This window comes from Fusarium solani (assembly GCF_023522795.1).
Source record: "Fusarium solani strain SB1 chromosome Unknown bctg00000001, whole genome shotgun sequence".
NCBI classification, from domain to species: domain Eukaryota; kingdom Fungi; phylum Ascomycota; class Sordariomycetes; order Hypocreales; family Nectriaceae; genus Fusarium; species Fusarium solani.
This window is the reverse complement of record NW_027072156.1, coordinates 608,287-623,387: the sequence shown is the minus strand read 5'-3', so window position 1 is coordinate 623,387 and position 15,101 is coordinate 608,287. Positions and strand designations below refer to the sequence as shown.

The 15,101-nt window shown below is 51.1% G+C and overlaps 5 protein-coding genes across 5 annotated transcripts; 2 read left to right on the top strand and 3 right to left on the bottom strand.

Annotated features, from left to right (window-relative positions):
* Positions 1–85: 85 nt before the first annotated feature.
* MRS44_002291 (uncharacterized protein) lies at positions 86–1,305 on the bottom strand (the record flags this gene model as incomplete). Its single annotated transcript, XM_046284321.2, has 2 exons — positions 86–1,084; positions 1,138–1,305. 2 exons carry the CDS (start codon positions 1,303–1,305, stop codon positions 86–88), a joined length of 1,167 nt encoding a protein of 388 aa, XP_046126864.2.
* A 1,155-nt stretch (positions 1,306–2,460) lies between these two features.
* MRS44_002290 (uncharacterized protein) lies at positions 2,461–3,602 on the bottom strand (the record flags this gene model as incomplete). The annotated part of the gene is made up of 2 exons (XM_046280273.2): positions 2,461–3,384; positions 3,435–3,602. The coding sequence occupies 2 exons, from the start codon at positions 3,600–3,602 to the stop codon at positions 2,461–2,463; spliced, it is 1,092 nt and encodes a 363-aa protein (XP_046126863.2).
* A 1,064-nt stretch (positions 3,603–4,666) lies between these two features.
* Positions 4,667–5,548, top strand: MRS44_002289 (uncharacterized protein; the record flags this gene model as incomplete). Its single annotated transcript, XM_046282533.2, has 1 exon — positions 4,667–5,548. The coding sequence occupies one exon, from the start codon at positions 4,667–4,669 to the stop codon at positions 5,546–5,548; it is 882 nt and encodes a 293-aa protein (XP_046126862.2).
* Positions 5,549–6,080: 532 nt separating this feature from the next.
* Positions 6,081–10,056, bottom strand: MRS44_002288 (uncharacterized protein; the record flags this gene model as incomplete). Its single annotated transcript, XM_065622763.1, has 3 exons — positions 6,081–6,554; positions 6,612–9,373; positions 9,633–10,056. 3 exons carry the CDS (start codon positions 10,054–10,056, stop codon positions 6,081–6,083), a joined length of 3,660 nt encoding a protein of 1,219 aa, XP_065478835.1.
* Positions 10,057–12,260: 2,204 nt separating this feature from the next.
* MRS44_002287 (uncharacterized protein) lies at positions 12,261–14,962 on the top strand (the record flags this gene model as incomplete). Its single annotated transcript, XM_046281619.2, has 3 exons — positions 12,261–12,596; positions 12,667–14,901; positions 14,954–14,962. The coding sequence occupies 3 exons, from the start codon at positions 12,261–12,263 to the stop codon at positions 14,960–14,962; spliced, it is 2,580 nt and encodes an 859-aa protein (XP_046126860.2).
* Between the last annotated feature and the right edge of the window lie 139 nt (positions 14,963–15,101).

Here is a 15,101-nt window from a genome sequence, read left to right as displayed (position 1 = left end):
TCTACATACAAACAAGTCCTATCAATAATCCCAAAATTGATAACCCCTGCATCCATGCCTCTCACCATCGTTATCCTGTGTTCTCCTAGACATTCGCTGCATCGCAGGCGGGTTCTTGGGCGGCGCCAGCGGGCCTCTTTTGGTCCCTGGCCGCCTTGGCCTTCTTCCTTCCCCTGAGCCTCTTTTCGGATTCATCGGTTCTCTTGCGCTTCCTGCCGGCTTGGCGCTTGACCCGACTTGGATCAAAGTCTCCCGGGTCATACGGAGGCAGCTGAACCATCTCGCGCCCATCCTGTTTGTAACTCACTATGGGAAGAAAAGGCCTCTGTCGGTCAGGCCTGGGGCGCAGGTCCTTCTTCTGGACAACTGTGTTATAGGCTCTCAGCGAGCAGGTCTTGAGAATGCGTTCGGGCTCGGGGTACTCGTCAGGCCTCTTGGCCAAGCTACGCCACTGATCAATGATATTAGTTTGGAAATCATACAGATCCGCGGCAGCCAGGCTCTGAAAGGTCCAACGCGGTGCCCAGCCGCCTAGGCCACAGGGGTGAGGGATGGTCCAGGCCATGCTTAGGTCGACAAGGATGCCTCGGACATATTGCTGCAGGCTCAGATCTCTCACCACTATCCCACTCTCGTGAAGCTCGTGGAGGTCCTTGAGCATGCGCGGAAGAGAGGGCCCCAGACAGGCCCAGTCGTAAAAGCTTTGCCCTTCTTCCTCCCAGGGGTGGTCAAATTCCATCTTATCGACCCAGTCCTTGACAATTCCCATACTTGTAGTATCTTCCGGGCGAAAAAAGGGTATGGCCTCAATCTCTGCCTCGGAGTAGATGGCGTACCTTTCATCCTTGGCCCAGAGACGCCGCAGCTTTCGGTCGATGGGCTCAGGATCCTGAATCTCAACATAGCCATGAACCTTGACGGCTAGGTACTCTCGGCCCAGCTCCTTCAGCCTTCCAAAGGCGCGGCATTCATTCTCAAAGGGCAGAAAATGCTGATCAAAGACCTCCCGGGTCATCATCTCCGTCGGTCCAGACTCATATTCCTCTTGGCTAGGCACATCGACCCCCTCGAGGCCGCCATAAAACTGTGTCGTTGTTAGAGATGATCAGTGAGCCTGGTCGCTACGTCTTTACTCACAAGTTTGAGAGCGTAAAACTTTTCACCAATCTTGATCTTGATGATTGTGGCGTGGGCGCTCTCGACCACGAGCTGGGAGAGAAACTCGACATCATCTGCGGTTATGTCGTACGGAAAAGGCTCCAGCTTGGGACCTTCGCATTCTGGTAAAAGCTGGAGGGCGGACATATCGGATATGTAAGCAAACCAACAAGTCGATCAAGATATTTTGTCAAAAGTGAAGTGATGGAAAAGCCAGACAAGGCTCAGAGGGGTCTCGCCAGACTTGTATAGTCACAATCTTGATAACAATGGGGTTGCTGATAGAGGACCCTCCCAAGCAGGCCACCCTAAGCTCTTTGATCCCGTATAGTCATGCTCTCTTCTTTATCCTTGTTAGGAAGAGCACAAAGGGTTTCGGTTGCAGCGCGGCCTGCAACGTCAACATCCTCCCAGAATAGCCATCACGTGGCTCCACGCTCAAGATAGCAACACGAATGCCAGAGGCCTACCGTACAAAAATTTGCAACCACTGTCCACTGTTCTTTCTTCTAAGACTTTAAGCTGGTTAGGGATGTATGAGGGTTTCTGGTCTGTGCGATAACAGGTCCTCCGAAGGGGCGCTACATCCAACCCTTTGTTGCTGTCTCCCTCATTAGCCTCCAACTCGTCTTGGCGACTGGTCATCAAAGACTTGCACTTGAAGGTGAATCGGTACCATGGCTTTGTCTGCTTGGTGCTGCTTGATAACTGCCACGCCCACCCCGTCCTTCCCTCCAAAGTGGGTGTGGTCTCTGGCAGATCACAAAGGCTTGCCAAGGAGTCCTCGGGTCAATAGAGGCCATTTGTCCAAGCCCCAGAGATGATCACGGGGATAATTCTCTTGGTTACCGCTGCAAACAGCCCAGCGGGCTTCTTTGAAGTGCTGCCGGAAGCTTGGGTAGCCGTTTACACTCTTCACCCAAACACCTCCAGAGTGTCGCTGTACTTGCAGAAACTTGGGAGGCGGCTTGGCAACTTGCATCTTATATTCGTCTATATGGATGTCCACTAATCACTGTTGACGCACCGTTTCTCGCAAGCCTAGAGTGCTTGCTAGTCTACCTAGATTCTTTACTTGCCTTCTCATAGCATAGTTTTGTGCCGGCTACCATATAATCTTAAGCTTTAAAGACATATTATTCTAGGCAATCAGTAAAAAGAGCAATCACCATAGTAATAAACTGCTTCTGCTCGCTGTTCTCTTGATCCCTAAATCGCAAACCTCACACAGTTCCTCAGTCACAGGCCGCCGTCCCTCCCCGTGACTTTGCCAATGCTTGATACAGGGCCCAGTTTGACAAATCACCCGAGACTCTTGTGAGAGCCCTTAGCCCGTAGCCCCTTTCTCCTCTCAGCGCTCCCACTCCCACCAGGCGCGACTCCTCCCTTGCGCTTCTTCCTGGACTTGCTGATCTTTGCTGGGTCAAACTCTCCCGGGTCATGTCGAGGAAGCTGGACCATGTCGAGCTCGTAGCTGTCTATGTTCAGGAGAGGCACAAACGGCCGCTGCCGATCGGCTCGAGGCCGTAGATCCCTTGCCCGCTCCATGCTCTCGTACGCCCGGAGCGAGCAGGTCCTTGGGACTCCCTTATACTGGGGTAGATCCATGTCAGTCTCAAACTCCATCCTGCTGCGCCATTCCTCGATTACGTTGACCTGGAATGAGTGCAGATCCCCGGCCGCCCAGCTCTGGAATTCCCATCTGGGTTTCCAGCCTTGGCCTGGGCCAAAGGGGTGAGGGATGACAAGCACGCCATCAATATACTGCCAGATGCCTATATCCCTCACCACTATTCCGCTCTCGTGAAGCTTATGGAGATCTCTGAGCATGCGTGGGAAATGGCGTACCTGGCGGATCTCATCGTGGGCGGCTTGTTCAAAATCCCACTCCAACCTGGGGTCAAGTACAACCCTGTCCACCCAGTCCTTTACGATTCCCATAAAGATAGTGGCTTGTCCCTCTACATTCGAAATCCTTCTCGTGGATTCGTACTTGGACTCGAGGAGCCGCAGCTTTTGGATCAAGGCCTCACTGACTGGCATGACAACGTAGCCGTGGGCCTTGACAGCAAGGTGTTCGCGGTCCAGCTCCTTGAGTCTGCCATAGGCCCGGCATTCGTTCTCAAACGGGGTAAAGTATTTTTCGAAATCCTCCCAGCTCATAGTAGAAGTCGGCCCAGTCTCGTACATATCATGCAAGTCCCACTCGGCACCTTTATAGAAGAACTATCTCATCGCTATCAGCGGCTGACTCTCGTGCCCGTCTGTGTACGTACAATCTTGAGAGCATAGCACTTGTCGCCAATCTTTATTTTGATGACCCAGCCGTGGCCGCTTTTCTGCTGAACCAGTTCTAGAAACTCGACATGATCGGCGAGCATGTCGTGTCCAAACGGTTCCAGTTTGGGGCCATCCACATCCGACAGAGGCTTTAGGTCTTCCATAGAGAAGTCCGATGAATGGTAAAGTGCAAAAGAATGCAAAGGCGCGTGTGCGTGTATGTATGCTGAATGGAGCATTAGAATGTCTATAGGTGGTTGCGAATCGCCTCGTCTCAGCCTTCACAACTATTTATCATCAAAGGGACATGATGCCTTTGGGAGAGACGGTCCTACGCACTCAGGGCAGTTCCTGATTCTTTGCCACGGTGGGGCTACTCGTCTTTCTTTATCCTTGAAAGCGGACGGGCGACACAAAGAACAGCACGTTTCCAGACGCCACAATCTGCCCCAGAATATCACTAAGCGCACGGGCAGGCACCAAGTAAAGAATTAACATAAAGAGTTCAGTATTAGAAGTCACTGTTTCTTCTCCCTTGCCTCTTCAAGTTGCCAACCTTACGTCAGAGCGTCCGACTTGCCGTAGGTCCAACCCTTTGTTGCTCCTTTGGCTGTTGGTTTAGACCCATCTACAAGCCTTTGAGAATCAAAGCGGCCAATGCGATCTAGCCATAGGTACATTGCACCTACACAAAGAGAGCGGCGTTGCGTCGCGTAGCGCCTTGCGACCGCCGCCTGTTACATCTTGAATTTGGACGGACACCGGTGATCTTCTCGCCATGACTAGACCATTTTCTATTTCACTCCTACCCGTCCCTCTTTTCGTTGTCATTCGTTAGGTACCTTTCCTTTCGCGGGTATCCACGTGCAACGGCCGCCAGACCTTTCTTTTGCATCTCTTTTCATCGTCATGTCATTGCAGGCCAATTTTAGATTATTTTTCTCCACCCTTCTGGCCCTTCACAGCAAACAATGACCTTGACAGTCAGGTGAAAGATGAAGACTAGAAGGGACTAGAAGTTGAATCCAGGAAGCTATGCATTGCATCAGCTCAGGAGACTATAAATCCCAATACATCTCTGTCAACACACTTTCCTCGTGAAGCTATTCAGTCCCGAGTCAGAAACTCCTGCAAGTCTCGTAAATATCAAGCCTTTCTACCACTTCTGTACTCCGCAGCACAACTCTTCGCCTTTATTCTGCACTCAACTCGTCAATCTACTCTAGCTATGGCTGTGCCAACCATCCACAACGTCTTGGCGATGCCAACTCCGAATTTCACCTTGAACGCCGATAATCCTTGGGGCGTCAGAGACTGTCCCACGTGGACCAGGATCCAATCTCGTCACGTCAGGCAATGGGACGCGTTCAACCTTAACAATCTCTCCAGCGCGTTTGGGAATATTCTACGCCAACCTACATCGGTGGGCATGGGGGCAATGGGCACCGATAGGGAGTTCAGAAACCTCGCCGAGATGAAGAGTCACGCCATAGACTCGTTGCTCAAGATTGTTGAAGGCCCCGTTGCTACCATCGGACAGCTGCTTGGCCAGAGACTGGAATCAGTCACGGTGGTCGATCATGTCCGGGACGTGGCTCTTCCTGAAGGGACCCGTCACTACACCCCAAGCCTCACTTTCTACGTCGGCACGACGACCCGTGCCTATCTCGTCGTAAGCTGCGTCCGGCTTTCAGCCAATTGGACTTCGGAAGGTCTCAAGGAACAGCAGGCAAATAGCCTGTCCCCACTCTGCCAGCTTGCCAAGTACGCCAAGCTGAGTGGTACTCGCTACGGATTCATCATGACGGACAAGGAGGTCGTTGTCGTACGCTTCATAGTAGACTCCACTGGCCAGTATGGAGCCGAGTGGCAGGCCATTCCGCAAAGCGCGAGCGGCGAGGGGACTCTGACCGTGGGCCTGGCTGTCTGGGCTTTGATTATGATGAGCCTCCACGAGTCGCATCGCGCTGTCGCGACCGAGGCCGAGACGCTACCCATCAACCTTTGGTGGAGAGAGCAGGGTGTTGATGGAAAATTCACCTATAGTCACCACTTGTCCGGGAGGGAGCTCCCCTACCTGCATTCGGGAGCAGTGTATAGAGATTCTTGAGCCTTCACGTCTCCTGCGGTAAAGGCATACACTGAATGAGTTGGGAAAGTTACACGGGTGTTTGGGGCTACTGTTGTCACTTGGGATCACGGCACCGGGGCGTTGGGAGTTTGTTTTTGAGTGTTTTTAGTATCAGTCTTCTACTTCTAGTTTTTACTCTCTAATCATACATGGTACTATGATCTGAAGCCGAGATCTCGACTGAAAAATTGACCATTATCTTTGTAGACCCCAAAGTCGACAGTATGAATCCGATCTGCCACCCACCTAGCCCTTGGATACATGTGACTTCACCCTTGGGAAATACCAGCTCCAAGGATTCCACGTACTCTACCGCAAAATAAACACCAGGGATCAGCATCAGTCGGGTCAATAAAAGAGTTCATTCTTCCAAACAAGCCGGTATGTCCTCTCACGGAAGGGATATAACCAGAGAAACCATTCGCCGGGCTCCTCTCCTTTAGCCCTCCTCACGAAGCACAACCAATCTGTTTCTATCAGCTCCGAAAACCTCCTTTGCTCTCTCCTGTTGCTATTGGGCCTCCTTGAGAAGCGCAGCCAGTCTGTTTCTATTAGCTTTGAAAACCTCCTTTGCTCTCTTTTCTTTTTCTCTCGGCAGTTCGACACTGGCCATTGGTAATGCTAATTCTGGGCTCCCATGGTCAAAGACATGCCACCCGCACCTCTGAAAGATGGTCTCGGCCTGTTGTTTAAGACCCCACTCTGCGATGATATGCAGCGACCCGGATTGGGGGTTCCAGGAATGGCGTTGCCACTCAGCAACCTTGGTCATCAGACAGTCGAGTGTTTCTAAACTCCCGTGTTCTAAAGCCGACCTGACCGCCTCACACACGTGCCTGGTATCCACCTCTTTCCGCTGGTCCAGGTCGTAAGCAAGCAGTTCTACCACATCCCGTCCATGGTGATTGGCGGATGCTGCAGCCAACACATTGGAGACCTGCTCATACTTGACCTTCATCAAGTCCCTCTTTCGGCTGGTCTCCCACTAGCTCTGGTCCATGTCTTCTCTGCATTCCAGTGATGCATGCTGGTCCATTTCTACCACTTCGAGTAGGAACTGGATGGTGTTGATCATGTCATATGAATCAGTGCGCAGGTTGGCTGCCCAAAACAGCTCATCACTTCCGCCGCTGAAGGCGCTCTCTACCCAAGGGTTATTTCGTTCTGCAAACCAGAGATCTTCAACCAATCCGGTGAAGTCCAATTCAATGGCCCATCGGAGTAGTTGCCTTCGGGTCTGGACGCTGGACTCGTCGAGGTTATATCGCTGATGAAAAATCAAGGCCAGTTCAAAGGCATCCCTCCGAGACTCAGTGCCATCCAGGTTCAGATCATCCAGGGTTTGCTTTTCCAATGGTGCCAGGGGTCCGAAGAGAGGCGGTACAGATTTCAGAGCTGAATCCTCTTTGGAACTGTAATAGTCATCAAGAAAGGCCGGGGTGATGCTATTGGGCCAGAGCAACCAGTCGATTGCGTTCATGTAGACATGCGAAAGCCATCGAACGTCATCAGCCACTTCGAACACACGCATATCCACAAACATTTTCTTTCTTCTCTCGAGAAACTCTTGATTGGTCAAGGTTTGGCGTTGGTGCATCATCCAGCGCAGCTCTGATCGATAAGCCTCATACAAGAATGCATCAGCCCTTGCTTTGATTTTCGGCGAAGAGAGCTTGGCGAGAGTTTTGACAACTTCTTGACTCTCACTGAACTTTTGCCGTCTCTTGAGCAAGATGGCCTGAGAGAGAAGAAGATGCTGCGTCTGGGCACTGCCTGGGTCCCCCGATCGTGGGCACAAGGCCGGGACGACACTCATGGTGGCCTCGTTGGGAGTGGCCAGGCCCTCTGAGATGAGCGATTGAATCATACCCTCGACCATGGCGGTTTCCGTAGTGTCTGACCCGCTTTCGCTTGAGACAGTGACGTTTTCGAGGTGGCCGAGGCGAAGTGAGCCGATTGTTTCAACAAATGTGGTAAATAGATCCTGCGCCATCAACTGAAGCAGCAAACTCGTTGCATCGATTGACAGGACTCTTTCAAGATCAAGCTCATATCGAAATCTTTTCCGTTCAGCTTTGTTCCCATCGTCGAATAGGACCATGTTAGAAACGGAGAGGTTGGTAAGGGTAAGATCGTGTGATATGGCGTCGCTGTTGACGACGTACTTTGACAGGCGCCATTGTTCAAGGACAAAGCCAATAGCCCCCGTATCCTCTCGAGGAATGACTATGCTTTTTCTTCGCCGCCTCCGAATCCATTCCGCGAGGTTCTGACCCCAAGAATGAATGTACCTATCGAAGCTCCATGACCACAGCCCCAGGACAGCCTCGAGCTGGTTGCCATCGATGGTCCAACCGGTATCGGTGTTCCTCAGGCAAAAGCAAACGGGCATGTCTGGATCTTGGTAATACTTATCCACCGTCAAATGGCAACCCGTTGACCAGATGAGTGACCTCACGTACTCTTCTTGTGCCGGATACAGGAGCTGACTGGACGTTTGCAATGCGTTTTTCAGACGCAAAGCGATCTTTCGAGTATCAATCTCCCATGCCTGATACGGCAATTGTTTCGTCAAATGCGCCAACCGTGTCCGAATACGCATCGATTTGGCAACCATGTTTGGTGGACTTGAGCTGGGTTTGCGCTCCTCGGTTTTGCGTAGAAGTTTCTCGAGGTCGGTACCATCATCCCACGCCGTGGAGAAGAATCCGGAGCCGTCTGATTCAATCCACCCCATGAGTGCTTCTTCTCTTATTCGGCTGTACCGAGTTAGTGCAACTGCGACGTTGTCCCCAACCTTCATTGTTGCATCACGCCCCGATATTTCAGTAGCCGCGATATTTCTCGGCACGAAACTTTGAAGGGTCCAGTAAAATTGCCCTTTGAGGGTAGCTCCTATCCGAGGATCAAATGACACGCGTTGATTAGCCTGTTCTGAGGAAGACCTTTCAGTTGTCTGGTCTGTGTCGGGACCATGACTCTCCTGGAGGAAGCATTCAGTGAGTTGAAAGGCTTGCCAGTCCAGCTCATGGCCTCGAAGTTCCTCGGAATGATATTCCAGCTCGTTTCGGGGAGTAGATCGGGAGCTGCGGATGGAAGCCCGTATAATGGACATGACTATCGTACAGCAGAGTTGGTAGAGGGGGACGGTAGCATGTTGTCCACGTAGTCCAATGAACTGAACCATCCAGCCCACGAAAGAAAGGCCTACTCCAAGCCAGATAAGAATTATCGGCACTGGGGCTTCCCTATCATTCCATGATGCAATGTACTCTGTCTTAGCCTCGTTGCATGCGAAGGCATCAAACTCTTGGTCGCCGATACGCTGACCACCAGGTTGAAGCCAGAACATGCGATACTCAGGCAGCCGAGCCTTTTCGGTTCCTTTGACGCGTGAAAGAGCAATCCGCTGCTCCTTTGAGTTGCGGTCGATGAGCTTCACGCAGAGTGCCATTCCAATCTTAATTGAGGCAGTCCCAGCAATAGTAAGGGCGAAGAAGAGTCGAACATTCGGGAGCTTTTCTCCCTCATAGAACTTCGGGTGTTTCCACGTAGCCCAGTTCGTATACCAGAAAAAGCTGCCCTGTATTGATAATCCAAAAACAGCGGCGAGCCAGAGTGTCAGGATCGATGTCTGTGCCTTTTGCACTCCAACGTTCAGAGCTAGGTTCGGAAAGGGAGCGAACTCCGTCACGCCATCGACTTTGCCATTATTGTCTTCGTGCCTAGCCCCTTTTAACCTTTTGGAGGATTTACCCAGGTTACCTAGCTCTATGTCTCCAGGCGATGGGGTAGCTGCCCTGTCTAAAATCTTTTTAATTCCTCTTTTCATCCATGTGCTGGTTTGATGGACTAAATTCGAGAATGGGACGAAAAGGACTTCCAGAGAGGAAATCGCTCTCCAGCCACACTCTTGTACCTTGCTTGTCGTGGCATGATCGGATGAACATGGTGCCATTCTCAAGATTTCTCTAGTCAAAAAAAATGCCACATGTTGCCGGTTCTTCCTCTTTGCCGTGGCGATCGCATCGGGCGTAATAGTCATCATCGTCTTTCGGCTCACGAAAGATGAATTCGAGGATCCTTGGGCGGCCAAACACTCGGCAGATGCCACCATTTGACCATAGCTCACACACGCTTTCGCTGGTGGAAGAACATAGTTCAACCTCTGGCACCGCGCGCGGTTCACGTGCTCGTCCAACAACAGACTTGAGGAACGAGCTACCAGAGACTCGGATGCAGGATACAATGGCGGTGATGATTCCAAGAGGGCCGACTGCGAAGATGACTGTATCGAGAATGGTGGTTGACTCGCTCAGGAACTGTTTGGTGACCTGCTCTCCAAAGAGAGAAATGATGGGCGCAAGGTCAGTCGCAAAGTTGTTGCCAAACTCTGACCAGAAATCAGTCTCGTTGCTTGATCCAAACAGGGCCTGGACAGAACAAGGGAGAAAAAGAAGAAGAGCCAAGAGAGTTCGGGAACGCATGCTTGCGGTCTCGGACTTTGGAAGGCTGCTGAAGCAATGGATGGCAAATAAAATGAGAAAAGGAAAATAGGGAGGCAACCTTCACCGTGATTCTGGTTCAAGAGCAAATCAGGCTCCCTCCGACCTCACCTGTCATTCGGATATTAGCATACGCAGGCGACACGGTGTGCCCGACGAGGCTGTTTCTGTGAGCGTGCGGATTGGACGAAGGATTGATATCCCCTGCTAAGATGAATGCATCAAGGGGGCGCAGCGGCCAGTTGTGGTTGAAGAAGAGCGCCATTCACACGGAATCAGCCCTGCCATCGACCAACAGGCCACACTACTCAAGCAGGCTGTGCTATAACTGGGATTTTTGTTTGATAATTAGGTAGGCTGAAAAAAGCAACCTGTCTTACTTTTGCGGCTTGTCATTGGAGTCTTGGAGGACAGCAAAGCCACAGCCCCCCAAACACCTAGGAGTGTGTGCCTTGGCGCTGCAAAACCTGCGCTGAAAGGAGAGGATCTCAAATATAAGGCAATCACTTTGTGAAACCAGGCTTCAATGTACAAAGCACGTTTTTTTGGACCAGAAAGAAAGGAGTTTGTGTTATCTATGGTGTATAGGTGTGTTGTCAGCAGCACATTGGGCATATTGATGGTGAACTTGAACGCGACATGCCTACCCAACTTCTCTCAAGGTAAACCCAGCTGCCAAGCAATATGCGAGGAAATCCTGGCTCAGTCAAAGACTGATTGCAGTTCTTGACGGGTACGTACGTCAATCCTATCAGCATCAATATCACATGGCTAGTCCAGTGACTTCTCGGGCACCGAGAGCCGGATACGATGATGACAAAGTGGACGACTATAACATATCGTCAGCATCAATGACATGCAACACTTCATCGCTAAAATTCTTATATTTTTATGCCTCCTCGTGGCCTACACAAGATGAAGGAGTAGAACGGACCTGCTGTTCAGCCCAAATCATGCAACTAAAATCCAAATCAAGATGTGACTGATCAAGGCAGTATGTAAGAATAGCCCAGAACGAGAAACAGGGTGATGATTAAGGTTCTTCAATCAAATCTGCCCAGCTACTGATAACTGTACTGGTTAGATTTCATTCTGGTACCAGCTGTACTACTGAAGCGCTCAACCCGCCGCTCAGCACCGAGACCTTTATGCTAGAGGAGCAATAATTCTTTTCTATTGAATATATATTCGAGGTTCACGCCGTGTCTGCACAATCTGACTTCCAGGATCCTCTCATCAACACCGAGACTGGCTTTGACCTGGAAGAAAACGGCACTTGGCACATCACTTCGCCCTGTTCGGCGGCACTCTATCAAGTCGGGAACTTTATTTAGTACTTTCTTTCAAGTAGAAAGGGATTTGGGATCCAAGACTAGCTGAATACACTATATTGACTCTGACCTTGTGCCGCATTTCTTGAGAAACCACCGCCGTGCTGCTACTTTTGCAGGTTCCGAGCTCACATCCATACATACATATTGCACCTCCAAGGAGACTATATTCTTCCACTCATTTCTCACCTTGACCCTTCTCAAATACCCCGTACTAATATAATAAGTGACTAAAATTCAATCAAATGGTAGAGGCGATACTGCGGACGGCCATGGCTGCACATACAAGCACTTCCTTTGGCGCTGATCAACTGATCCATAGAGGCCCAATACTGCGCCGTAAAGCTTCACTTCCAACCGTCACCGTCTCTTCAGCCATTTTTGACTGACATTCAAAAAAGTATGCATCGACCTACAAGGCACCTTCTCCGAGGCACCTTCTCCGAGCTGCTCCTGCTCTCATCAGCCTCAACACTGTTCGGCAGGTGCCCGGCCCCACATGTCGTCGCCCCGTCCGGACCTGCTCCGTTTGTACCTGCCCGGATGCATCTCGAGTCCCATCACCTTCATTCCATTGTCACTTCATCCTTTGCATTCTTACGCTTCCGTCGTCTCTTGTCTGCGTTCCCTTTCTCGTTCTTCACCTCTCTGTTGTCTTTTATTTTCTCCAAGTCTGTTCGGCTTGCCCTCGCTGCCTCTCCCTACACTGCGACAAACTCGCCCATGATCGCGATCAACAGATCGTGGACGTAGTGATCAGGTCATCACTCGTCCTCTGGGTATGCTGCACTGCACTTCCATTACCGACAGATTACTCACGCAGTGCAGATAGAGCGCCTCTTGTGCCAGGCAACAATGCTTTCCTCCTCTCCGTCAGTCGCTCTCGCCATCCGGGCCCTTCCTATCGCCTTCTCCATCCTCCTCCTTGTCGCATTCATTCTAAACGGCTTCTCTCCCAACGACGACCCTTACCGATGCAAGGCTCTGCTAGGAGATGGTATCCGAAATGGCAGCTGGCTTCACCACCCCGATAGCAATGGCGACAGGAAGCCATTCACCAACTGGCAGCCCGACGGCTGTATGCTGCACAAGTACACCAGCGACGACATTCGTCGGTGCATGGACGGCCGTCACATAATCTTTTCGGGAGACTCGACAACTCGTCAGGTATATTGGGGCATGGCACGACTGGTAAGTGATCTTGAACACTCGCACGATCTCTTCAACTCCTTCCCGAAATGCTGACCAGGCATGACGCCAGATCAATCGCAAAAGGGCTCAAGAAGCACGCGAACATATTGAGAAGCATGCAAGCCATGAATTGACCCTGGATGGAATCCATATTAGGATGATTTGGAACCCGTGGTTCCTGACTGGTGAGCTCAACCCAGAACTAACCCGTGAACTCGAGCTCTTCACCAAAGAAAAGCATCACCCGCCGCCTATCAAAGAGCAAAAGAGTCCCGCTCTTATCATGCTCGGCGCTGGTAGCTGGTACGCTCTTACGTACCTAGAAAAACAGTCCTTCAGCTACTTTCAGGAAGCATTTGACAATATCACCGACATCTTACATCTTGAAGACCTGCCCACGTTTGGCACCCGCTCAATGGATCCTCACGACGGCGTTGGAAACGAATTGTTTATTGCCCCGGTCGCACCCCCATTCTACGAAAGCCTCCCCGAATCACGAACGCGACCAGAAGGCATTCACGAGGGCGAGGTCGAGGCCATTGACAAGTACTTCTTCGACGCCGAAGCCCAACGCAACCTCCGCCTCCTTCGAGCCTTTCCCGAGCTGTCGCGTAACCAACCTGGTGCTATGGTCGACCTTCACGACACCGGCTTCCATGTCATTGACTCGGTCGCCGAGCTCAAAGCCAATATCCTGCTGAATCTTCGCTGTAATGCAAAACTCGACAAGCTGTCCGGGTATCCCTACGATCGAACCTGCTGCAGCGACTATGGCTCCCGATCATTCGCCCAGATCATTGTCCTCAGCCTCACTGCTTTTTACACCTTCGCTTGCGTCGTTTTCGAAATCATGGACATTGCCAGCTTCACGGAGAACCCCCGCAGCCAGTGGTTAAATATGAAGATTGGGGTGTTCACGATGGCCCTTCTTTACTGCTACGTTGCCGACCGAACGGGCCTCTTTTCTAAAGGCATGAAAGAGTTTGTCACACTAGAATTTGCCCTTCTTGTCGCCGTATACGCTATCGTCTTTGCCGCCACCATTCGAAAGACCAGATTGCGAGTACCCTATGTTGTCGCTGCCGATGCCATGCTCGCTAGATCCATCAAGGAGGATGTCGGCATCCTCTCACGAGATCAAACTGAGGAATGGAAAGGATGGATGCAAGCAGTCATTCTGATCTATCATTGGACAGGTGCCTCTCACAATCTTCCAGTTTACATGTTTATTAGGTTACTCGTCGCAGCCTACCTCTTTCAGACTGGGTACGGCCACACCATCTTCTTCCTAGCAAAGAAGGATTTCTCGCTTCGCCGAATCGCCAATGTCCTGCTCCGTCTAAACATCCTCAGCTGTGCACTTCCATACATCATGGACACCGATTACATGTTTTACTATTTCGCGCCGCTTGTAAGCTTCTGGTTCCTTGTCGTCTACGCAACAATGGGTATGGGTTCCAGGTATAACGACAATACGTATGCGGCCATCAGCAAGATTTGTGGCTCCCTCGTCCTTGTCACAGTTATTCTCAAGTTCACTCCGGTCATGGAATGGCTATTTGTGGCTCTCGAGACCGTCTTCCGGATCAAGTGGGATCTTCATGAGTGGGAATTCCGTGTTGGCTTGGACAGCTTCATTGTCTACGTGGGCATGCTCGCAGGTCTGGCGCACCAACGGATTGAGCGTAACAGCACATGGTTCACAAACTACAGAAACGCCATCGCTCCTTCATTGGCGATCCTGCTGATTTATGCAGTTCCATGCCTTTTTTTGGGCGGCGAGAAAAGAAAGTACACAATGGTCCATCCCTATTTATCTTTTCTGCCTGTCCTCGCCTTCGTCGCCCTCCGAAATGCCACTAGCCGTTTGCGAAACATATTCTCTACTGCCGCAGCCTGGCTCGGCCGATGCTCTCTAGAAACATTCATCCTCCAGTATCACATTTACCTCGCAGGCGATACCAAGGGCGTTCTCCTTTTCGGATTCTTCAAGGGAGATGGAAGTCTTTTGTCGGACCGTTGGCGGGACTTGGTCATCATCGTGCCTATCTTCCTTTGGATGAGCAACTTGGTTGCCGATGCGTCAGGAGCTATCGTCAAGCTGGTAATGCACAAGCCTGAAGAAGCCGCGTACGATGAGGAGGACGAGCTCAAGATTATCGAGCCTACATGGGGCAACTACACTCTACTTGATGGTCGCAGGCTGGGTCGCCTTAATCAAGTGCTTGGAACGGCGATAAAGGTTGCCGGTGACCCTCGTCCGCGGATAGTATTCATCACTGCACTGATGTGGCTACTAAACTGGGTAAGTTGAACAGAAAGGTGTTGTGCAGTACCTCGGCTAACAAGATGTCCAGCTGTACTGAACACGCGGGTGTTGTACTTACATCGCCACGGTAGAGGGTGTTTAATGCTGGTGCATGAAGACGAAGAAGCTCAAACTCCGGCGGGTCTGTAGAAAGACTCGTGATTTTAGAGTCTGTGGAGTCTTTAGAACTTGATGGT